At 33.9% G+C, this 26260-nt stretch overlaps 1 protein-coding gene across 1 annotated transcript in view; it reads left to right on the forward strand.

Moving 5' to 3' along the window:
- The window catches only part of LOC141301414 (calcium-dependent secretion activator 2-like), a 61502-nt gene that overhangs the window by 9822 nt on the left and 25420 nt on the right, over positions 1-26260 (forward strand). Inside the window, exons 2-4 of the mRNA XM_073831647.1 lie at positions 12430-12510; positions 14735-14965; positions 15271-15392. Of these exons, the coding sequence (XP_073687748.1) occupies positions 12430-12510; positions 14735-14965; positions 15271-15392 (434 nt within the window). The remainder of the gene's footprint in view (positions 1-12429; positions 12511-14734; positions 14966-15270; positions 15393-26260) is intronic.

Below are 26260 nucleotides of genomic sequence, written 5' to 3' on the forward strand. Positions count from 1 at the left end.
TTTCAAAACTGTTAAAGATTCATTTGTCATTATTCAAAATCAAGAAAAATTTGTTACTATGTGGCACTTTGATTAATTTCTGTGAACTGTTCATGAATACATTTAATTTGTAATGATTAGTTTCAAACTCTATATTAAAGATTAATTTGTCATCATTCAGAATTGGGCAAAATGAGTCGCTATGGGGCATTTTAATTCATTTCTGTGAAATGTTCTTGAATCAGTTTAAACTGTAATGATTTATTTCAAAACTCTGTTAAGAAACGCATTTGTCATCACTTAAAAATTGAGAAAAAATAATCACCATGTGGAATTTTGATTCATTTATGTGAACTGTTCATGAATCACTTATTCTGTAACGATTCATTTCAAAACTCTGTTAAAGATTTATTTGTCATCATTCAAAATTGAGCAAAATGAGCCGCCATCTGGCATTTTGATTCATTCCTGAGTCGTCATGTGGCATTTTGATTCATTCCTGAGTCGTCGTGTGGCATTTTGATTCATTCCGGAGTCGTCGTGTGGCATTTTGATTCATTCCTGAGTCGTCGTGTGGCATTTTGATTCACTCCTGAGTCGTCGTGTGGCATTTTGATTCACTCCTGAGTCGCCGCGTGGCATTTTGATTCATTCCTGAGTCGCCGCGTGGCATTTTGATTCATTCCTGAGTCGCCGCGTGGCATTTTGATTCATTCCTGAGTCGCCGCGTGGCATTTTGATTCATTCCTGAGTCGTCGCGTGGCATTTTGATTCATTCCTGAGTCGTCGTGTGGCATTTTGATTCATTCCTGAGTCGTCGTGTGGCATTTTGATTCATTCCTGAGTCGTCATGTGGCATTTTGATTCATTCCTGAGTTGTCATGTGGCATTTTGATTCATTCCTGAGTCGTCATGTGGTATTTTGATTCATTTCTGTGAACTGTTCATGAGTCAGTTTAATCTGTGATGTTTTGTTTCAAAACTCTATGTTAAAGATTCATTTGCCATTATTCAAAATTGAGAAAAAGAAAAGTCGCCATCTGGCATTTTGACTCATTTCTGGTACCTTTTCATGAATCAGTTTAATCTGTAATGATTTTTGTCAAAACTCTGTTAAAGATTCATTTGCCATTATTCAAAATTGAGAGAAAAAAACAGTCACCATGTGGCATTTCGACTCTATTCTGTGAACTGTTAATGAATCAGTTTAATCTGTAACAATTCCTTTCAAAACTCTGTTAAAGATTAATTTACCATTATTCAAAATTGAGAAAAGGAAAATTCGCCATGTGGCATTTTGACTAATTTCTGTGAACTTTTCAGTTTAAATAATGATTCTTTTGAACTCTGTTAAAGATCCATTTGTCATTGCTCAAAATTGAGCAAAATGAATCGCATGGTGACTCATGTCACTATAAAGTGATTCATGAACAGTTCACAGAAATGATTCAAAATGCCACATGGCGAATCTTTTTTAATTTTAAATAATGATAAATGAACCTTTAACAAAGAATTATGAAATGAATCATTACAGATTAAACTGATTCATGAACAGTTTACAGAAATGAGTCGAAATGCTACATGGCGACTCTTTTTTTCTCAATTTTGAATAATGGCAAATGAATCTTAAACAGAGTTTTGAAAAAAAATCAATTCAGATCTATCTGATTTATGAACAGTTCACAGAAATGAATCAAAATGCCACATGGTGACTCATTTTTAATCCATGAAGAAGAATATTAAAATGATTCTTTACAATTTAAAATGATTCACAATCAGTTGAATCAGAAATGAATTAAATTCACAAGTTCAGTCCATTTATTAAGAAATAGGGCATTGTTTTCCACACACATTTGACAAAATAAAGGAAAAAGATTTGTTTTATTAAATTGATATTTAATTTTATTGAAACAATTATTATCATTCTTATGCATCAATATGAATGAATCATTAAATTCAGATGAATCAATAAAACAGATAGGGGTTGTCATGATTGGCAATTATCATATCCCATAGAATTAATAATAACAATAATATCATATTATTGTTTTAGTTATTTATTATCATGTGTAGTATTAACTTGATATCAGGATTACATTTTCTAATTTATTAGAGTTTTGAGTCGGTTCATTGAAATGAACTGATTCACAGAACTTGTTTTTCATTGATCAGTCATTTTTGCAATTAAAGTTTAAATGAGAGATGCTATTAAACACAACTAGTATTAATTTCAAAGTTCTTTGATCTTGTATGGCCAACAAAATCATTATTAATTTACTATGAATGCTCATTAAAGCACCTGAGCCTAGTATAGAAAGACAGCCATACTTTTTTTTCAGCTCCTTGGAAGAATGAAGCTAGTGACTGGAGGCGGCTGCTCTTTATTTGGTTCGCTAATTTAGATGAGGGGGGTAAAGAAAGCCAAGGGAAGATTAGAGCATGACAGTGGCGTGCTTTTCTCCAGGCCTGTGACGTCTTTCATTAGGGCGCTCCTAAGGCTTGTTGTCATAGAAATTGTTGCCAAACTAACCAAAATAGAGCAGCTAAAGAAAAGCGAACAAGTTGGTAACACGGCAACAGAATAGAATCTGGTGTGCATATGTGTGCGGCTCTGGGGAGGTGTTTGAAGAAAGAAAGCCACAATCAAGTCATTTTAATGCATTATGAACATAAACCCCCTGCGCTGTGGCACTGGCATATTTCAGTGGCATGTCCACGCCGCTGTCCCTGTTTTGGCAGTTTTATTATTCCTTGTTTAGCCACCGTTTGCGTCATCGTGCTGAGAAATGGCTGACGTGGTCATTCTGACTGTCAAAACTGGCGATTCATGACAGAGTTATCCGGCTGGCTGGGGACATCTCAAACTTTCAAACTGCCAATCAAAATAGATTTCCAAAACTTGCTGCATAAAAACAAGAAAAACTTACATTTGTCAGCACTTGGACACAAGACTGTCCTTGGGCTTAGAAGGTTGAATAAGTTACTGTAAGTAAAAATTATTACATTATATTATATTATAGATTAGATTAGTTTAGATTATATATTTAAAATAAAATTACTAATCCTATCTTGGCATCATTTTAAATTAAATTTATTAAATATTTAAATTTAAAAATTAATGACAATAATTAAAATAAATAAAAAATTACAAATATTGTCTTATTATTATTATTATTATTATTATTATTATTATTATTATTATTATAAAAGATCATAATCATAATTATTACATGAATTATAATAGTATTTGTGTTATATAATGTCATTTGTTTTAAATATATAAGTTTACAATTTTACACATTGTTAATAATAATAATAATGTTTTTATTATAAATAATCATATTTATTATCTTATCTTATCTTATATTATATTATATTATATTATTAAAAATAATATCACAAATCCTATCTTGGCATTAGTTTCAAATTAAATTGATTAATAATATTTCAATTAAAAATAAATAATAATAATAATAATAATAACAATAATAATAATAATTATTATTATTATTATTAGTATATCATTAGACAATCATAATAATATATTTTTGTTGTTGCTATAATGATGTTGTTATGTTATTATAAATATGAATAATTATTATATTATATTATATTACATTACATTATATTATATTGAGTAAAGATGTTTATCCAATCCAAAATTATTATTATTATTATTATTATTATTATTATTATTATTATTATTATTATTATTATTAATTTCATAATTTGACGATTTTTTTTACAATATATTTAATAATAATAATAATAATGTTGTTTTAGTGTTATTATAAATATTCAGAATTAATAAAGTATTTATATTATATTATGTTGTTATAGTGTTGTTATAAATATTAATAATATTATATTATATTATAATATATTTTATTATATTAATGTTATATTATAGAAATTAAGAAAAAAATGTTATCCAATCCAAAATTATTTTTTAATTATTATTATTATTATTATTATTATTATTATTATTATTATTATTACTATTATTATTATTATTATTATACAGGATCGTAATAATTAAATTAATTATATTGTATTTTGATAATATTATTTAATGTCATACATTTTAAATGTATCATTTGACAATTTGTACAAATATTTATTATTATTAATAATAATAATAATAATAATAATAATGTTGCTGTTGTTATAATATATTGTCATATATAATCATTATTATATTATATTATATTATATTATATTATTATTACATTATAGAAATTAATTCAACTTGTTTATCAAATCCAAAATTAGTATGATTATGATAATGACGATGATGGTGAAGATTATTATTTTTATTATTATTATTATTATACATAATCATAATCATAGTTATTAAAATAATCACAAAGTATTTTAATTTTATTATTGAATGTCATCCATTTCCATTGTATCATTTGACAATTTGTACAAATATTTAAAAATAGTAATAATAATAACAATGCTGTTGTTATAAATGTATTATTATAAATATTCATATTCAAATAGATTATTCTAATATAAGTAAATATTATATTATATTATTGTTTATTGAATCCAAATGTATTTTTTTTTATTTTACAATTATTTTAATTACGCTATATTTTTATAATAAATTAATGTCATACATTTTTAATAAATTTGTAAATGTACAGAACTATTTTTGAATTTAAATTTTGCAATGTTTAATCCACAGGTTGTCACAAAACTATTCTAAAGTTTATACTAGCTCAATTAAATATTCCTGTACATCCATTAAGAGCAAATCAAAAAGAAAACGAATTACATTAGCAGACCTTGCAAATGATCAGGATATTAAATGCATCTGGAGTAACAGATGGGTCATTTCAGCAGAACTTTTAGTAATTCACGAGTGCAACAAGTGAAGCTGAAGCACAATCTGATTGGCCCTGATCCTGACCACAGGTGCAACCTTATCTTAATTAAATGTCACCGTTTCTGCGGCATGCATTCAGACGTATATCTCAAAGTCTAAATAGCACGCTGACAGCAAACACAAGAGTTATTAGACGCTAATTAGTTATAAATAAGCGATGAATGTTGATGATTATCTGCTTTTGCACAGACCTTAATTACCTGTCAGAAACTGAAATAGATGGCACCGTTAATTCTTAATTAGTGGCCGGTATCGTAATGCGGGTTTCATTTGCTTCTCTTAGAATGTACTTTTAATTTTCCATTTCTGCATTGCTCGTTAAATGGAAAATATTCTTCGAACCGTACAGATTTGAAGAGCAATGTAGTGAAAGATGTTTGCGTGTGGGTTTACCGTGGAAATGAAGAAAACCACAAGCTTGATCACATGATCAAATCCCACCCTGACCTTGACCTCCTGTTGTTGCTGGGGTCATTAGGTGTATTATTATTGGTTTTTACCTTCCTGTGTGTTTCAGAGGTGCACTTCCTTTAACACCGATTGGCCTCTTTCCATCTGCCTAGACGTGGCTAACTGCATCATTAAGGCCTCCCACATATGACCAGACCAGCAACGGGCTGACAAGAGGCCTTCATCTGCTCTGCTTTCTCCCACACGCTCCTTCTGTGAGATTTTGCGGCGTTAGTGGATTTGCATATGTTAATAGAATGAGTCGATAACGAAGGTTGATGTGATGGGAGCAGTAGATCTGCTCAGTAAAGCATGGCAGACATTAGCCGGCCTCATTACTGACACCAGCACAATGCTGCACTTAAATACTCTTTACATACTCTTCTTCTGTTTAGAATCTTTTGATGTAATAAATGACATCAGAGCAGTTCAAATATAATATTGTATAACATTTATTTTCGTTCATCTATAGGATTATTTCTGAAGGACATGTAAGTGAAAACACTTGGTTGCCGGGGCTTTACTGTGCACTTGCTAAGATGTTTTATAAACATTCTATAAACTACCTACAACACCCTAACAACCACCTAGTAACCACCCAGAACACTACAACAACCACTGAGTTACCTGGTGATTATAACGCAATAATAATACTACCACCTACTAACCAGGTGGTTGCTAGGGTGTTCTGAATGGTTACTAGGTGGTTGTTAGAGTGTTGTGGGTGGTTGCTAGGGTGTACTGGGTTGTTTACAGAGTGTGGGTGCTTATTGTAGTTACTATACACATGCTAAAGTGTTCTGGGTGGTTACTAAGTGATTGTTAAGGTGTTCTTTTGTGTTCTGGTGCTTAGTAGGTGGTTTCTGTGGTATTCTGGGTGGTTGTTAGGATTTTTTGGCGGTTGCTAGGGTGGTCTGGGTGGTTTACATAATGTGGGTGCTTTCTATGGTTGCTATGCTCCCACTGAAGTGTTCTAGGTGGTTGTCAGGGTGTGCTTTGGTGATTTATCTGGTGTTCTGATTGTTATCATGTGCTTTCTGTGATGTTCTCGGTGGTTGTTAGGGGTTTGGGGTGGTTACTAGGTGGTTGTGGTTGTTTGCTAGGGTGTTCTGGGTGGTTTGCAGAGTGTTAGTGCTTACTGTGGTTGCTATGCACCTGCTGAAGTGTTCTGGGTGGGAACTATGTGGTTGTCAGTGTTGTGGGTAGTTTATTTTATTTTTTTGGGTAATTACAGGTGGTTGCTAGGGTGTTCTGGGTATTTTTCAGAGTGTTAGTGCTTACTGTGGTTGCTATGCACCTGCTGAAGTGTTCTGGGTGGTTACGTGGTGGTTGTCAGGGTGTTGTGGGTAGTTTATTGGATTTTTTGGCTGGTTACTAGATTTTTGCAAGGGTTTTCTGGGTGGTTACTTGGTAGTTGTTAGGGTGTGCTTGGTCATTTATATGGTGTTTTGATGGTTACCATGTGGTTTCTGTGGTGTTCTGGGTGGTTGTTAGGGGTTTTGAGTGGTTACTAGGTGGTTGTGGTTGTTTGCTAGGGTGTTCTGTGTGGTTTGCAGAGTGCTGAAGCTTACTGTGGTTGCTATGCACCTGCTGAAGTGTTCTGGGTGGTAACTATGAGGTTGTCAGTGTTGTGGGTAGTTTATTGGATTTTTTGGGTGGTTACTAGATGGTTGCTAGGATGTTCTGGGTGGTTACTAGGTAGTTATTAGGGTGTGCTTGGTGATTTCTATGGTGTTTTGATGGTTATGTGGTTTCTGTCGTGTCCTGGGTAATTGTTAGGGGTTTCGGGTGGTTACTAGGTGGTTTTGGGTGGTTGCTAGGGTGTTCTGAGTGGTTTACAGAGTGTTGGTGCTTACTGTGGTTGCTATGCACCTGTTGAAGTGTTCTGGGTGGTAACTAGGTGGTTGTCAGTCTTGGGTAGTTTATTGGATTTTTTAGGTGGTTACTAGGTGGTTGTTAGTGTGTTCTGGATATTTTTACAGTGTTAGTGCTTACTGTGCACCTGCTAAAGTGTTCTGGGTAGTTACTAGGTGGTTGTCAGGGTGTTGTGGGTAGTTTATTGGATTTTCTGGGTGGTTACTAGATGGTTGCTAGGGTGTTCTGGATGGTTTACAGAGTGTTGGTGCTTACTGTGGTTGCTATTCACCTTTTGAAGTGTTCTGAGTGGTAACTAGGTGGTTGCTAGTGTGTTCTGAGTGGTTACATGGTGGTTGTTAGGGTGTTCTTGGTGGTTTCTATTGTGTTCTGGTGGCTACCATGTGGTTGCTGTGGTGTTCTGGGTGGTTGTTAGGTTTTTGGCTGGTTACTAGGTGGTTGTTACGGTGTTGTTGATTTTTTTTTATTTTTTTTGGATTTTCTGGGTGGTTGCTAGGATCTTCTAGGTGGTTACTAAGGTGTTCTTAGTGTGAACTGGTTGGCTAGATGCTTGCTGTGGTGATCTCGTTCAATGCAACAGTGTTAGAGTGTCCTTTAACTACCCACACCACCTAGTAACCACCCAAACAATAATAATACAACCACCTAGAAACCAGGTGTCTGCAAGGGTGTTCTGGAATGTTGTTAGGGTGTTTACAGAATGTTGGTGTTTGATGTGGTTGCTTTGCACCTGCTGAAGTGTTCTGGGTGGTCACTAGGTGGTTGTCAGGGTGTTCTGGTGGTTACCTTGTGGTTTCTGTGGTGTTGTGGGTGGTTGATAGGGTTTTTGAGTGGTTACTAGGTGGTTGCCAGGATGTTCTGGGTGGTTGGGTGGTTGTTAGGGTGTTCTATATAGTTGCTTAGAGTGTTGTTAGAGTGTTGTGGATGGTTTATGGTGTTCTGGGTTGTTACTAAGTGGTTGCCAAGAAGTTCTGGGTGGTTACTTGGTGGTTGTTAGGGTGTTCTTGGTGGTTTCTGTGATGTTCTGGTGGTTACCATGTGGTTTTTGGGTGGTTGTTAGGGTTTTTGGGTGGTTACTAGGTGATTCTTAGGGTGTTGTTGAATGTTGTCATGAATGGTTTATCCACTACGGTTGTCTAAGTGGTTACTGAGTAGTTTTTAGTAGTCTTCTGGGTGGTTACTGTAAACCTGCTAAGGTGTTCTGTGTGATTGGTATCATATTCTTTTTTTTTTTGCAAGTGTGTTCTGGTTGATTACTAGGTAGTTTTTCCTTACCATAGATATGTTTTCGATGCTTCAGATACATCAATACGTCCACCATCTTAGAATGGTCAACATGTTGTCACTCGCAGTAAAAGTCAAAGAGTTTTCCAAGATGCCACAACTTTGCGGAGCCTCTGGTTGTAAATACTGCTAAAAATTTAAAGTCCTGATAAAAATGGGATGAACTTTAAAAGGTGAATATGTTTTGTTTTGTGTTTTGAACCTGTTTTTTATTCAATATTGCATGTTTTTTAACTATGATAACTTTTAATATTGTATTAGCTATTTGATCTCATATATCCTAATGTAATGGCCTGCAGTATCGTAGTTTGACATGGTGTGGTGCTCTACATATATAGAACATGTGTAACTCAACTCAATTTTTTAACTAATTGCAAAAGCTGAATAATCTATCAAAGTTTACTGATTAACCAGTGAAATATTCAACTTGTAGTCGATTAATCGTTCGAATAATTGTCCGATTAATCGATTATTAAAAGAATCATGCAGTCCTAAAAAAATATATCACCCCCATTACATTCAACCAAAATCATAATAATAAGTAGAACTGCTGAGACTGGAAGTACAAACTTCCCAGAAGAACTTTACAGTAGCATAAACAGGATTATTTGCCATTTTTTTCACCCCCTTGGCAAAAATCATGAGTTTGATAAACCATAAAACATCTTAACTCTTTCCCCGTCCGTATTTTTTCTTCAGAAAATGCTTAATAGCGCCTTCTACTGCACACCAGTGAAAACACAGAAAGATTTGTAAATGGTGGCGAAGCGTTGTCTTAGAAAAAATCAGGGATGTGATTTTTCCGGATTAATCCGGAATTCCGGATTTTTCGACCTGAAAACGTGACCTGTGTGAATCATGCAGATCTGTAAAAAAAAAAAAAAGGGGGGGGGAGGGGGGGGGGTTAACAGGGCCACACCGGGCGGCACGTCAAATGGCAAAGAGTATGCATTTTTCCTTCCTTTCCGAGTATCAACAAGGACGTATTTGCGACCGTTCGCAAATGGCTGATGGCGAAGTGTGATTAGTCAGATCACCTGTCAATCAAGCTCCCTGCTGCGCAGTGTAAGTTACCTCAGTCGCTCTCGCGCTACAGTGGTATCATGACAAGAACATCGCCGGATCGGATGATCTGGGTATATATTATTGCTTGTGTCTATATATAACCTATAAGTTACTAATTTGACTTTGTTGTCGATTGATTAGATGATCGATTTTGAGTGATTTTCCACTATGGCAGGATGTTTAAGCTGCATTAACATTAACTTACTTGTATTTGCTAGCTATTAGGGATGCTCATTTCGGTTAATTTTCCCAACCGCAAATCATTATCCGATTATTAACCGTAAACTTAACTGATAAGTGGTAAATTCATACTTTTCAATAAGGTTCATTCAGCGCTGCCGCTCCCACCACGCGCATCACGCACTGTGTGTAGGGTACCTACTACCGAGTGTTGAGGGGGCACCAAAAAATAGTCTAATGAAAAATTAATAATTATATTTTAATTATAATATTAAATATATAGCTCACTGAATCTGATGGCAGCAAATAGTTTCTCCCGAAATCTAGAGCGAGGGAGTGAGTGCGAGACCATGTAGCGCGTGCATGACAGAGGGAGAGAGAGCAAGAGACCGCACGTGTGTGCCTCATGAACCACATGTAAGACAAACTCTACATTATTATCCCGCTTATTACATGGCTACCTACAAAATAAATCAATAATTTGACAAAATATTGATTTTAAAAGGAGTTGATTGATTTAAAAACGATTTATATTGCTTCCGCTAAAGAAAATAATCCGTTTCACTTCTCGTACTTAAGTAGAAGTACAGATAGGGGGTTGCGGTTGCAACACTTTTTGCATTTCCTTTAGTGTCTCAGAAACTATTTGTATTAGAAAGCCGAAATTTTAATAAAATAAAGCCACATCTGTCAGCTACTCACCCATGTTGCTAAAACATGTGTACATATGATAATATACGAACAATGTACACTTAAATAGACAAAGTGAAATGTTGCAACCGTCCCCACAATAGGGGACAGTTGCAACATTCAATAAAATGTAATTAAATCCTTCTTAAATATAATTTAGCAATTTCTTTATTTTATTTGTGCACAGTCAGGGTCTTTAATCAGGTAAATTGGTTGTAAAAAAAAAACAAAGAATAGTAAATTTAAAACCTTCTTAAGTGACAAGTAGATTTTTTTACCTATTTACTTAAAAAAAGGTAGAAATACCTAACTATTAAAGGGGTTCATTAGTATTATCATTATAAAATTACAATTATGTAATTTTATGGCAAGCATTTAAATCAATATTGTGGTAAGGAACAGCATTTTGGGACGGTTTCAACAGTTTGTTGCAACTGTCCCTACAGTGATAGCCATGATAAAAATTGGTATATTAGCTTAACAATATATCATTGGCACACGGTAGCTATGCCTATTAGAAGCTAAGAACGCACAGAAAAAAATGTTATGTTTTTACAATTCGTCACACAAACAACTTAGACACTATGACCAAAAATCTAATCTTTAAAAAAAATACTTTTTAACCAAGAAATGGATTTTGGGTAGAATGACTGATCACATGTGGCTGATTTCTTCCAGGAAGTATGAAGGGCCAATAAAGTGTGTGTAGTATGAATATAATCTCTGTATCTTATTCCTGCTTGAAGAAATAAGCAATGTTGCAACTGCCACACGTTGCAACTGTCCCCACTCTTGTGTTAAAAAATACTCTGGTAAAAGTAGAAGAACTGATTTAACTTCTTTACTCAAGTAAAAGTAGCCATGCGAATGATAACCCTTTTTTTATGCAAAGCTAACGTTACCTGGACCACACAAATGTACAAGCTGAGAAACCTAAGTGGATATCTTCTTTTGACATGAACATTTGCATGCTGCACATTTAGCAGTTAAAGTTGGGTAAAAATGTAAAACTAAAATAAGTTAAAAATATATTTTTTTGTCATGGTTGTTGTTATAGAGAGTGGTGGTGATGGAGCAGTGGACAAGACACTTGCTTTTGATTCCCACTGTTGCACATCCACCAAATAAGTTATGTCATGCTGTACAAAAAAAAGTTGCATGTTAAATAAATTACAATGTATTTTTTGTTCAAATAAGTTGTTATGGGGTCCAGCTTTACTATCCATACAGATCCGCCACCAGTTTGATCGGCGCGGCGGGGGGGGGGGGGGGGATATTAGTATATTTTCCTGCTTTTTTGTCCTTAGCCAATCACATGCCTGAAAAATGGAAAATTCTGTCAATAGTGAGGAGTTAATAACAAGCCACACAGTACAATGAGGTACAAATCTTACTGTATGTTGCACTGAAGATGCATCTATTTACCAACTTCTGAGGATCTGGGTTTTGTTCAAACCACAGAGTATGAGTACCACTTAATTAAAAAAAAAACGTAAGTGAGCTAGTATGGTGCAGCAGTACGCAATAGTGCAGCGTGAAATGGGAGCGGAGTCCATCCTACTGCCGCCGAAGGGAGAAGAGCTTATCAAGTGGAAACAGCGCTCCGGTGGGGGTGGTGTGTGTGCGATACAGAGAGATTTCCCACTCACAGAGAGGAAACCCTGCATTGACAACATGCCAGCAGAGCTGTGTGGGTGTGTTTGTGTATCACTTTGTGTGTGTTTCACACTCTAAAAACGCTTCATTTGAGGGCATGCCAGAGCCGCTCAGTGAACAGATAAAGACATTAAACGTTTTTATGATCTTATATCTCCTTGGTATGGCCCGTCCAAGTACCACCGCTGTTTCATGAGGCTCAAAAGAGATTACATGACTAATCATGGTAGTTATTAAGCTCATCTTCCCCGTCTTTTCACTGCGGTCAGCTTTGATCTATCTAGATCTATACCTGTGGGTAATGGGTTTAGTAAGCCGTGTTAAATAGATAAGCTTTGTCTTCTGTTCTCTCACAGCTGGACAATGTGGACGAGCAGGCGGCACAGATACGCAGAGAGCTGGATGGGCGACTGCAGCTGGCCGAGAAAATAGCCAGAGTAAGAAACCTTCACCTGTTTCTCTCTTTATGGAATTAAGGCAAGGTTGATGACTCACTTGAATGACTCATATGAATCAGTTCTTTTTGATGAGTTCAGTAAAAAGATTCACAAAAGTCTCGAACTCACTGTTAAGTTAACCGTTTTGAACCAGACTCTGATCCATTACAGCGTAAATAATATAAAATAACAACAACAATAAAAATATATTTTAGAAAAAAATATTATTAGTCTGCTTTTTTATATATATTGTGGACTAAAGCAGGCATATTGTGGATGTAAATAATTCAGAGATTTTATGTAGTAAAGAAAAAAAAATCTATATTTAAAGTAAATAAGTAAAATAAATAATATAAAATAACAAAAAAAAAAATTAAAATAAATGTAAAAAAAAAAATCATACTAATCATTTAGCAAAAAATAAATGTTGGTTAGGCTTGTTTTAGTATATTGTATATTATAGTATATTATATAAGTCAGTCATATTGTGGGCTCATTCAGAGCCGATAAGTAAACTTATAAACTAAAATAAAATATTGAAATATAAATTTTTTAATACAATAAAAAATGAAAATGAAAATGAAAATGAAATATAGTTATGCTATTTTACATATTGTGGAAGTGAAAGTCAGAACCATTAAATGAACTTAAAAAAAGGTTTAAAAAAATTTAAATACTGTATAGATTTTTTAAATTTCACACAAAAAAATGTTATGCTATTTTTAGCATATTGTGAACTAAGTCAGTAAATCATACAAAGTAAGTAATATAAAAATATCAAAATAAATAAATCCAAACAAAAAAATTAAATAAATGTAAAAAAAAAAATCACACTAATTATTTTGTAACAAATATTGTTGTTAAGCTATTTTTAGCATATTGTATACTAAGTCAGTCATATTGTGGACTTATTCAGAGCCGATAAGTAAACTTATAAAACTAAAATAAAATTTTAATTTTACAAATATGTATAAAATATATAGTTAAGCTATTTTAGCATATTGTGGACTATGTCAAAACCGATAGGTGAACTTAAAAAATATATAAATAAATAAGTAGAAATTTATTTATTTTTTCACAAAAAAAATAAATTAAATAAAATGTTAATAATAAAAATAGTTATGCTGTTTTAGCGTATTGCGGACTAAGTCAGTGAATCATTCAGAGCGGTTACAGAGTAAATAATAAAAAAAATTATAAATTAATAAATCCAAACAAAAATAAATGTAAAAAAAATCACACTAATTATTTCGAAAAAATATTGTTGGTTAGGCTATTTTTAGCATATTGTATATTGTATAAGTCGGTCATATTGTGGACTCATTCAGAGCTGTCAAGTAAACAAACAAACAAAAAATAAGTAAATACAAACTAAAAATAAATAGAATTACATATTTTTTTATTTCACGCAAAATAAATAAATAATGTATTCTATTTTTTGCATGTTGTGGACTAAGTCAGTAAATCATTCAGAGCAGCTACAGAGTAAATAAATAAATAAATGTAAAAATTAACAAAAAAATATTGTTGGTCAGGCTATTTTTGTAGCATATTGTATACTAAGTCGGTCTTATTGGGGAACTCATTTAGAGCCGTTAAGTTTTAACTTGAAAAACTACCGGTAATAAATAAGAATAAAAAAATTACAAAAATAAGGCATTTTCCCCCCTTCAAAATATTATGTTAATAATAAATTAATGAAATAAATAAATAAATACATAAAATGTAAAAATAGCCTATTGTTTAGTGTAATGTTGATTAATCAGTCATATTTTCTGAGTAAATAATAAATAATGTACAATAAACAACAACAATAATGGTTGTTGTAATAATTTAAAAAACATACATTTTCCCCTCCCAAAATATTAATTGTTGGTCTGGTAACACTTTACAATAAGGTTCATTAGTTAACTACTTTATTTAACATAAACTAAAAATGAACAATACTTGTACAGCATTTATTAATCTTAGCTAATGTTAATTTCAGCATTTACTAATCACAAGTTGTGATGGCTGCATTTTCATTAACTAACATTAACAAAGAGTAAATAATAAATATTGCAATAAGTGTTTGTTCATTGTTCATTCGTGTTAGTTAATACATTAACTAATGGCAACTTACTGTAAAGTGTTGCCGTCAGTCTTGAATGTAATACATTTTTGACTAATTGTAAGGTAGAATCAAAGTCACAGTGTTCATTCTGTTTCCTTGTGCAACTGATAGGAGAGAAAGTTTCCAAAGTTTATTTCCAAAGACATGGAGATGATGTACATCGAGGAGCTCAGGTCGTCTGTTAACCTGCTGATGGCGAACCTGGAGAGCCAGCCTGTGGCCAAAGACTTCAAGCCCAAAATCAAGCCCAAACTCACACCCATGAACAGCTTCCTGGACATCGGCGATGAGAACGACTTGCCTCTCTCCAAATCTGACGTAGTGCTGTCGTTTTCTCTGGAGGTAGATATTTATAAAGATGCCATCTTCGCTTTACAGTTCTCCATCATGATAGTTTTCACTTTGCATGCAGTCTTACAGCCATCAGAGCTACAAAGCATTTGAATGGTTGAATAAATGAATAAAAAAACATTAATTCCACATCAATGAATTGTTTGAACTAGGAATTTTCAAAATGGCATTTTTTTTATATGATAGTTTAGTCAGTAGGTTGTCTAAACAGCTAGTTGTCAAAAGCACTTCCACACAAAGAAATTTAAATTGTCGCTCTTTGGATGCTTTTCAAATGTCATGTTTCTTTTCCTCAGATTGTGATCATTGAGGTGCAAGGACTGAAATCTGTTGCTCCTAATCGGATCGTGTACTGCACCATGGAGGTGGAGGGAGGAGAGAAGCTCCAGACAGATCAAGCCGAGGCCTCCAGACCACAGTGAGTACGGTGATATCAACGATAAACATAAGAACCCTTAACCAGATATATACTGGTGTTATATACACAAACACTTCTGTTCAAAAAGGTTGGGGTCAGTAAGATTTTATTTAAAGAAATGAATACTTAAATTCAGCAAGAACGCATTGGAATGATCAAAAGTGTCATTAAAAGCATTTATAATGTTACAGTTAAATTCTATTTCAAATAAATGCTGTTCTTGGGAACTTTCCATTCAGAATTATAAAAAGGTTTGTTAGCCTATCAGTTTCCTCAAAAATATTAAGCCACACAACTGTTTTCGACATTAGTAAATCAGCATATTAGAATGATTTCTGAAGGATCATGTGACACTGAAGACTGGAGTGATGATGCTGAAAATTCAGCTTTGCATCACAGGAACAAATTACATTTTAAAATATATTCAAATAGAGACTGAATAAACTGAATTAAAAAAAAGATATAGATAAAGATAAAAGCGACTTTCTTTCTCAAAATTCTGACTTTTTTTTTAAAAGATGTAAACTTTTTAAAAGTTGTAAACAGACCTTTTCAGAATTGCGTGATACAAACTCACAATTCTGACTTTTTTTGTGATATAATTGTGATATAAACTTTTTATATTTTTTCCTAAGAAGGGTGAGATATATAACTCACAAATCAGATTTTTTTCCTCAGAATGGTGAGATATAAACTCACAAATCTGACTACTCACAAATAGACTCACAAATATGACTTTTTTTCTCAGAATTGCGAGATTTCAACAAAAATTCTGACTTTTTTCTCAGAATTTTGTGATATAAACTTGCAATTGTGAATTATAAAGTCAGAATTGCTGGATATACACTCATAAATCAGATTTTTTTTTTTTTTCTCAGAATTGCATGATATAAACTCACAAATCAGACTTTTCCTTAGAATTGTGAGATAACTCAAAAATCAGACTTTTTTCTCAGAATCGTGAGATATACATTTGGACCTTATAACACAATTGTGATATAAACTCACAAATCAGACTTTTTTTCTCAGGATTGTGTGATATAAACTTGCAATTGTGAATTATAAAGTCAGAATTGCAGGATATACACTCACAAATCTAACCTTTTTTTACAGAATTGCATGATATAAACTTAAAAATTGGACTTCTTTTTCTCAGATTTGCATGATATAAACTCACAAATCACACTTTTTTTCTCAGAATTGTGTGATATAAACTTGCAATTGTGAACTATAAAGTCAGAATTGCTGGATATACACTCACAAATCTGACTTTCTTCTCGGAATTGCATGATATAGACCGTTTTCCTGAGTAAACGATGAGCGCCATCATTACGAATTCTAACGTCAGATTGGATGCTGTTCTGTTCCGGTCTCCATAAGAACCCATTCAAATAAAGTCGGCAGCTTCGTGTCATTTACACTCTTTAAACTTTGAGGAGTAAGGCACTGACAAATGACGGTCATTGCAACATTGCAAAGTGCTGGCACTATAGAGCTGTGTGCTTTTTAAAAACATTTTAATAGGTTTAACATTAGATTAACAGCTCAGAATATATGATACTTTAACTAGAAACACTGGAGACCGGAAATGCAAACCATTCTTCAGTCAGGCGTGACTTCTACTTTCAGGAAAAAGGTCTATGAACTTACAAATCGGACATATTTTTCTCAGAATTGCGTGATATAAGCTCACAAATCAGACTTTTTTCTCAAAATTGTGAGATACAAACTCAAAATTGTGAGATACAAACTACCTTTTTTTACAGAATTGAGATAAAAATGTAAGACTTTTTTCACAGAATTGTGAGATACAAACTCACAAATCTGACTTTTTTTTCAGAATTGCGAGATATAAACTCACAAATCTGACTTATTTTTCTTGGAATTGCATGATATAAACTCACAAATCAGACTTTTATCTCAGAATTGTGATATAAACTCGCAATAGCAAGTACTAAAGTCAGAATTGCGAGAGATAAATTCAGACATTATAACACAATTGTGAGTCAAGTCAGAATTGTGAGATGAAAACTCTAAGATTAGACTTTTTTTCACAGAATTGTGAGATACAAACTCACAAATCTGACTTTTTTTCAGAATTGCGAGATATAAACTCACAAATCAGACTTTTTTCTCAGAATTGCGAGATATAAACTCACAAATCAGACTTTTTTCTCAGAATTGCGAGATATAAACTCACAAATCAGACTTTTTTCTCAGAATTGCGAGATATAAACTCACAAATCAGACTTTTTTCTCAGAATTGCGAGATATAAACTTACAAATCAGACTTTTTTTCAGAATTGCGAGATATAAACTCACAAATCTGACTTTTTTCCAGAATTGCGAGATATAAACTCACAAATCTGACTTTTTTCCAGAATTGCGAGATATAAACTTACAAATCAGACTTTTTTTTCAGAATTGCGAGATATAAACTCACAAATCTGACTTTTTTCCAGAATTGCGAGATATAAACTCACAAATCTGACTTTTTTTTCAGAATTGCGAGATATAAACTCACAAATCAGACTTTTTTCTCAGAATTGCGAGATATAAACTCACAAATCAGACTTTTTTCTCAGAATTGCGAGATATAAACTCACAAATCTGACTTTTTTTTCAGAATTGCGAGATATAAACTTACAAATCAGACTTTTTTCTCAGAATTGCGAGATATAAACTCACAAATCAGACTTTTTTTTTCAGAATTGCGAGATATAAACTCACAAATCTGACTTTTTTCCAGAATTGCGAGATATAAACTCACAAATCAGACTTTTTTTTTCAGAATTGCGAGATATAAACTTACAAATCAGACTTTTTTCTCAGAATTGCGAGATATAAACTCACAAATCTGACTTTTTTTTTCAGAATTGCGAGATATAAACTCACAAATCTGACTTTTTTCCAGAATTGCGAGATATAAACTCACAAATCAGACTTTTTTCTCAGAATTGCGAGATATAAACTCACAAATCAGACTTTTTTCTCAGAATTGCGAGATATAAACTTACAAATCAGACTTTTTTCTCAGAATTGCGAGATATAAACTCACAAATCAGACTTTTTTTCTCAGAATTGCGAGATATAAACTCACAAATCTGACTTTTTTCCAGAATTGCGAGATATAAACTCACAAATCTGACTTTTTTCCAGAATTGCGAGATATAAACTCAGAAATCTGACTTTTTTCCAGAATTGCGAGATATAAACTCACAAATCAGACTTTTTTCTCAGAATTGCGAGATATAAACTCACAAATCTGACTTTTTTCCAGAATTGCGAGATATAAACTCACAAATCAGACTTTTTTCTCAGAATTGCGAGATATAAACTCACAAATCAGACTTTTTTCTCAGAATTGCGAGATATAAACTTACAAATCAGACTTTTTTCTCAGAATTGCGAGATATAAACTCACAAATCAGACTTTTTTTCTCAGAATTGCGAGATATAAACTCACAAATCTGACTTTTTTCCAGAATTGCGAGATATAAACTCACAAATCTGACTTTTTTTTCTCAGAATTGCGAGATATAAACTCACAAATCTGACTTTTTTTCTCAGAATTGCGAGATATAAACTCACAAATCAGACTTTTTTTTCAGAATTGCGAGATATAAACTCACAAATCAGACTTTTTTCTCAGAATTGCGAGATATAAACTCACAAATCAGACTTTTTTCTCAGAATTGCGAGATATAAACTTACAAATCAGACTTTTTTCTCAGAATTGCGAGATATAAACTCACAAATCAGACTTTTTTCTCAGAATTGCGAGATATAAACTCACAAATCAGACTTTTTTCTCAGAATTGCGAGATATAAACTCACAAATCAGACTTTTTTTTCAGAATTGCGAGATATAAACTCACAAATCAGACTTTTTTTTCAGAATTGCGAGATATAAACTCACAAATCAGACTTTTTTCTCAGAATTGCGAGATATAAACTCACAAATCAGACTTTTTTCTCAGAATTGCGAGATATAAACTCACAAATCAGACTTTTTTCTCAGAATTGCGAGATATAAACTCACAAATCAGACTTTTTTTCAGAATTGCGAGATATAAACTCACAAATCAGACTTTTTTCTCAGAATTGCGAGACATAAACTCACAAATCAGACTTTTTTCTCAGAATTGCGAGACATAAACTCACAAATCAGACTTTTTTCTCAGAATTGCGAGATATAAACTCACAAATCAGACTTTTTTTTCAGAATTGCGAGACATAAACTCACAAATCAGACTTTTTTCTCAGAATTGCGAGACATAAACTCACAAATCAGACTTTTTTCTCAGAACTGCGAGACATAAACTCACAAATCAGACTTTTTTCTCAGAATTGCGAGACATAAACTCACAAATCAGACTTTTTTCTCAGAACTGCGAGACATAAACTCACAAATCAGACTTTTTTCTCAGAATTGCGAGATATAAACTCACAAATCAGACTTTTTTTCTCAGAATTGCGAGACATAAACTCACAAATCAGACTTTTTTCTCAGAATTGCGAGATATAAACTCACAAATCAGACTTTTTTCTCAGAATTGCGAGACATAAACTCACAAATCAGACTTTTTTCTCAGAATTGCGAGACATAAACTCACAAATCAGACTTTTTTCTCAGAATTGCGAGATATAAACTCACAAATCAGACTTTTTTCTCAGAATTGCGAGATATAAACTCACAAATCAGACTTTTTTCTCAGAATTGTGATATAAACTCGCAATAGCAAGTACTAAAGTCAGAATTGCGAGATATAAATTTGGACTTTATAACATAATTGTGAGTTAAATCAGAATTGTGAAATATAGACTTGCAATTTTGAGAACATATCAGGTTTTTTTAACTTGAAATTGCAAGTTTATATCTCACAATTCTGAGAAAAAAATCATAATTGTGAGATATAAACTCACAATTTATTTCTCACAATTGTGAGTTTACGTCATGCAATTCTGACTTTATAACTCGCAATTGAAAGTTTATATCACAGTTCGGATTGAAAAAGTCAGAATTGTGACTCACAACTTTTGAAAATAAGCTAAACTGGAAGGTAAGGTTAGCAAATCCAAAGGTCAATCCTCAAACAGGGTCATGCAAGGGTCAAAAAAGAGTCAAAAATCCAATATCATATCCAGTATTATATCATAAATGAAAAATAAAGGTCAAAAACATGACTTTATGAAGATAGACAGCTTTATATCTCACAGTAGCATAGTTGTGGCATTATCTCCGATAACTGAATTTGTTAATCTAGTAAATGTCACTTCATGTCGCACAATATAAGATGTATTTCTTTATTTCTTATTTGATTTATTAACCTTATCTTACAATTAACTGATTCATTTTTTACTCTGAAGCTCCATCTGGTGTTTGGGAGGTTTTTTTTCTTCTTTTTTTTAAAATAAACAGATGCAAGTCCAGGTGCTAATGAACTTGTTTAATAGATTACACCTTTATATAGACATGTACACAATGTGCCAATCTCTCTAACCTTTTTAAGGTCACTGCTCTGTTTTCATTCTATAGTACGCTGACTTACAAATCCTTTGGGAACTTCTCACATTTGCTTTTTATCTTTAAACCTTGAGCATGAAATCGCTCTTATCTCATCAGCTCCCCATTAGCGTAGTGACTTGTTTTGACACTGCAGACACATTGAAAATATGCCAGCTGCGCAGCTCTGAAGTGCAAATGTGGCTCTGTCAAACTGCTGAACCCAGAACAACACTCTTTATGAGACAGAGAAATGTGAAGCGGTCATCACTGGCTCCAGTGTTTTGTGTGATGTTAAATGAATCTCTGGGTCCCTTTGAGTCCGTAGTGTATCTGCACTAATGATGCATCTGACCTGAACTGACTAGCATGTCAAAGCTGTAATATTTATTAAGTAGACAGTGAGCTCGGTTACTCAATAATTGGAATCGCAGTCGTTTAGAAATGCTTTTGTGGAGCTTTTCTGCTGGTGTTGATTAGAGAGAGTGTCATTGTGCTTCTTACTCCCTATATATGCGGTCACATTAGAGAAATCTCTGAGAAATAAAACAGATCCAATGTCTACTTTCAGTAGTGCACCAATGTAGGAACAACTTTATATAAATTCAACGGGGTGGGTAGGAAGCTTAGTGAATGAGAGCTGAGGAGCATGAAAATTCACTTCTTATCTCTGATTTTGGCTGTTTTGGGTTTTTATATGATGAATGTTAAGACCTTAGACAGGGTAGATGGCGTTTTGATTATTTTTTTTCTTGGATGAAAATGAGGCTGTAAGGTGACCGTTTTTAAGAAGCAGTCTATGGAGGCCGTGGAATAAAAGAGTAAAAAAAAGTTTATATTTCAAAATTCTGACTTTATTTTCACAATTCCGAGATTATATTTCACAATTTTGATAAGAAATGACATTCTCCCTTTTCCTTTCAGCTCAAAATCATGAGTTTAAATCCCACACTTCTGACATTTTCCCCTCAGAAAACTCTTGAGTTAATTTGAGTTATAAAGTCCGAAATAAAACATATAAACAACATATATAAAAAAATTCTGAATTGTGAGATAAAATAGGCAAATTTAATATGACGCAGACTGCTGCAGCAGGTTTACATTGCTGTCGCTTTAAGACCGGATGCACCGATCATATATTGTGACACATCTGTATTTCTCCCAACTGTTTAAATTCACTCACAAGACAAAACCGACCGCATTTGCATTAATACTCTCCAAGATGGTGCAGTTTGACATTACTTTTCGTGTAAATGTGTAGCAATAACATCCAAAAGTAAACTTAATTCAGCATTTGCACGCTGACTGAGAGGCGCTTTCGTTGAGCGCACTTTGGGGGTTTGTGTATGCAAAGAAACCAGCAGGCTTTCAAGTTCTGGCAAGACTTTTAAACACGTGTGAATACTGAATGTCACTTTCGTAATAATGCGAGTCAGTAAAATTTCCGTCAACTGTCCCTGGACTCGGCAATTATTCCCAAGTCCGAAAAGCTTGAGTCCGAGTCAAGTCCGAGTCAAAACGCATCCGAGTGTCACAATCACCAGCTGGAGTGCACGTCATCTCCAGTAGAGGGCACTCCATCCCGGACTCTGTTTATGTTATGTGTTCTCTCAACCCACCATGATTTGTTCTTATGTGTCATGTTCTGATTGGTCCAGCTGTTCCATGTGTCTGTTCCCCATTGGTTGTTGCTGTCATGTGACCCCTAGTGTTTGGTATAAAGCCTTCCCTTCCCCCTCTGTCTGTACGGATCGTTGTTTATTGTTAGAATTTCTCATAGCGTTTATCTTGTTCTCAGTTTCCTTGGTTCCTAGCCTTGTTCCAGTTCAGTTTGTTTCCTAGTCATAGTCATAGTTTCCCCTAGTTTCTTAGTTTTGTTTCATTTCTACCTTGGACTGCTCACCCTGGATTTTGACCCTCGCCTGTATAACTGGATTACTCTTTCGGATTTCCCTTGTTGTCTCTGTCTGCTGGTGTTCGACCCCTGCCTGTCTTGACTGCGTCTTTTAATAAAGCCTTGCATATGGATCTACACGTCAGTCTCCAGACCCCTATTGTTACACCGAGTCTGTGACAAGTCCGAGTCCGCTAAAAATTGAACTCGAGACCGGACTCGAGTCCGAGTACAAGTCAGAGTACCCCAACTCTAGGTTTTAGGATTGGACAATATTTTAAAATCTGGAATCTGAAGTACAAAAAAAAACAAATATTGAGAAAATCTCCTTTGAAATTTTCAAACGAAGTTCGTAGCAATGCATATTACTAATCAAAAAATAAGTTTTGATATATTTACAAAAGGAAATTTACAAAATATCTTCATGGAACATTATTTTTACTTAATATCCTAATGATTTTTGGCATAAAAGAAAAATCGATAATTTTGACCCATACAATGTATTTTTTGAGTAGTTGTGAAGTTATTGTGTATTTATAGAAGCAGTTACTTTCAGTAGCTTTGATGCTATTTTAGTGCACTTTGATTGCAGAATTGAACTGATTACCACTTTGACCAGGTAAATGCAGGATTCTGTCTCTTTTTCTCAGAGAGCTCCTAAATCAATCTTACCTCCAAGTGTTCCAGTATAGGCGTGATATGACAAGGAGGAGGAATTCATCAAGTCTAGATGAGCTTTCTCACTCTCGGTGAAAGGCGGGTGGCCTTTAAGAGTGTTGTGTAGCATTGAATAGAAAGATGACTCAGATCATACTCATTTGCCCAGCCAAAGAACAATATATATATATATATATATTGTGTGTGTGTGTGTGTGTGTGTGTGTGTGTACCTGGTATTCATCACGTTGTGGGGACCAAATGTCCCCACAAGGATAGGAATTCCAGTAGATTTTGACCTTGTGGGGACATTTCTTAGGTCCCCATGAGGAAACAGGCTTATAAATCATGCACAATGAGTAAAAGTGTGCACAATCTCCTGTGAGGGCTAGGTGTAGGTGTAGGGTAGGTGTAGGGTGATAGAAAGTACGGTTTGTACAGTATAAAAACCATTACGCCTATGGAATGTCCCCATAAAACATGTAAACCCAACGTGTGTGTGTGTGTGTGTGTGTGTGTGTGTGTGTGTGTGTGTGTGTGTGTGTGTGTGTGTGTGTGTGTGTGTGTGTGTGTGTGTGTGTGTGATGCGATCTGGGAAAACCCGTCAGATGTCACGCTGGGACGTTTTCAGGAAATATGAAAAATAGGTTGAATGTCAATTTTTTTTGGCAAAATTAGGTTTTCATTACATTATTGTTCTATAACATCTTGTCTATCATCTCTGAAAATATCTTGCCAAAATTCACTTGTTTTGTGCAGAAAAATAGCGATTTATTGCAGAAAGCAGAAATGACTGTGTCTTTCTCTTAAGTTCAGAACGCGCTGCGGAGGTGCTTTCCCTTAACACTACAAAAAAGTTAACCTATCAAGATAAACCATGTAACATATTTATCAAAGATGTATCAATGCATATTCCCTGCCAGTCCTGTGTAAATTACGGCACGCAAAGTTTTTTAAAATGTATTTATTTTTTAATACCGTGAGAGAGCGGAGCGCAAGAGTGCAACACAGTCTGAGGAAGCTGCTCACTCAAACAGTCTTACTCATTTCAATCTGCTCAATCCTGGTGATGTTAGTGCCCTAAAAGATGTTATAAATGACTACTTCACATCCAGAGATAAAGGATCAAATGATGAAGTTACTAAAGAGGAGGTGTCTGATGACCGTCTGTTATATAAAAAGTGCGCGTACAGTTGCGCTGAGCTCGCTTTTCTACATGTAAACTACAACTACAAGGTACATTATCTGTGCTATTTAAACATACAAGGGGTGATCAAAAGTTTGCAGACTATGCCCATTATAAACAACGGAAAACCGAAATCAATCTGTTTGTGTAATGATATAGCGCTCCTGACTTGACAGACAGCTCTCGTTAAACTCATGAAGTAAAAGTGAAAGCCGTCTCACTTTAAACTTTACATTTTTCCTCAAAATTCCATTCCTAAAAAAACATAGCTATCAGTTAAATTAATATCGATGTCCTTACTACCTTTCTAGGCCTCGAACATGTCAGTTGCGTTACAGTCTATGCAGGCTCAGAAAGCTCTTGGATTTCATCAAAAATATCTTAATTTGTGTTCCAAAGATGAACGAAGGTCTTACAGGTTTGGAACGACACAAGGACGAGTAATTAATGACAGAATTTTCATTTTTGGGTAAACTATCCCTTTAAGAAATACTGTAGATCTATACACAGTAAAATTACAGTATGATTTCATTGTACACAAACAGATGACAGTACTCAAAGATCAGGGAGAATTTGCTCCTCCTTTTATGACCTCTGTAAAACATTTCTTAACTACAACCTGGCATGGTATTGGCAACGTTGTATTGTGCACTTATATTAAGGATGCCAATTGTTGTGGGTTTTTTCCCTCTTATATTGCATTTCTGAGACAGCTATTATTCCCATTTTTCTCCAGCAGACACTCGAAATTGAAATGTCACTTGTAATCTCATCAAGGTGAATCAGTGGCGTGTGAGATGATTTCAGTGTGTTTATTGTGCCGTCACCTGCTGGGGTCATGTGGTTCAATCCGATAACGCTCACATTTGACCTCGCAGTATGATGTTAATTAGCACAGAGGAACCAGATATTGCAGATCCATTTGTGCATGTGACCGCTTTTGTAAAAAAAAAATATATATATATATATATATATATATATATATATATATATATATATATGACCACTTTGTTAATGTAATGAGTATTGCAAGTGAATATATGTCAGACATATGTGATTTTATTATGCTGGAATTAAATTAGAATTACATTTTAATCTGGCTAGTGAAATGTGGTTCCTGGAAATCAGGCATTAGATATTTCTTATAAGCCTTTTATTGGCTTTGTGCACATTACCAACAAATGAAACCGTAATGAACCCCATTTTCTTTAAGGTGTTAAGCTTGTATTTATTTAAATACTTTGAATGCTGCTTTAAGTACCCTTAGATAAAACTCTCTCCAATGCAAACCTCCCGAGGCCATTTAAGGATGATTATTATCCCTGAATAATGTTAGTATCTGGTTCTGTCAACATAAGCATGTTGCAAACAAATGCGACTAAATTTAGAAAGTCATTTTTAATGTGACTGAGGTATTGCATCATTGCACTGATTTTTATGAGATGCTAAGATATGTTGTTTTGTTGCCCTGGCAACAGTTTGCTTAATAAATAGTCCTTCCTACTTGTTTTGAGGGTTCATATAGCCTCTATGTGGTGAGAGGTCATTATAAGACCAGTAACATTAACAGACCTCCCAAAATATCCATCCTCTGATGAAGCTCCCCAAGGCGGGTTTGGGCTCTAG

This window comes from Garra rufa, chromosome 25, assembly GCF_049309525.1.
Source record: "Garra rufa chromosome 25, GarRuf1.0, whole genome shotgun sequence".
NCBI lineage: Eukaryota > Metazoa > Chordata > Actinopteri > Cypriniformes > Cyprinidae > Garra > Garra rufa.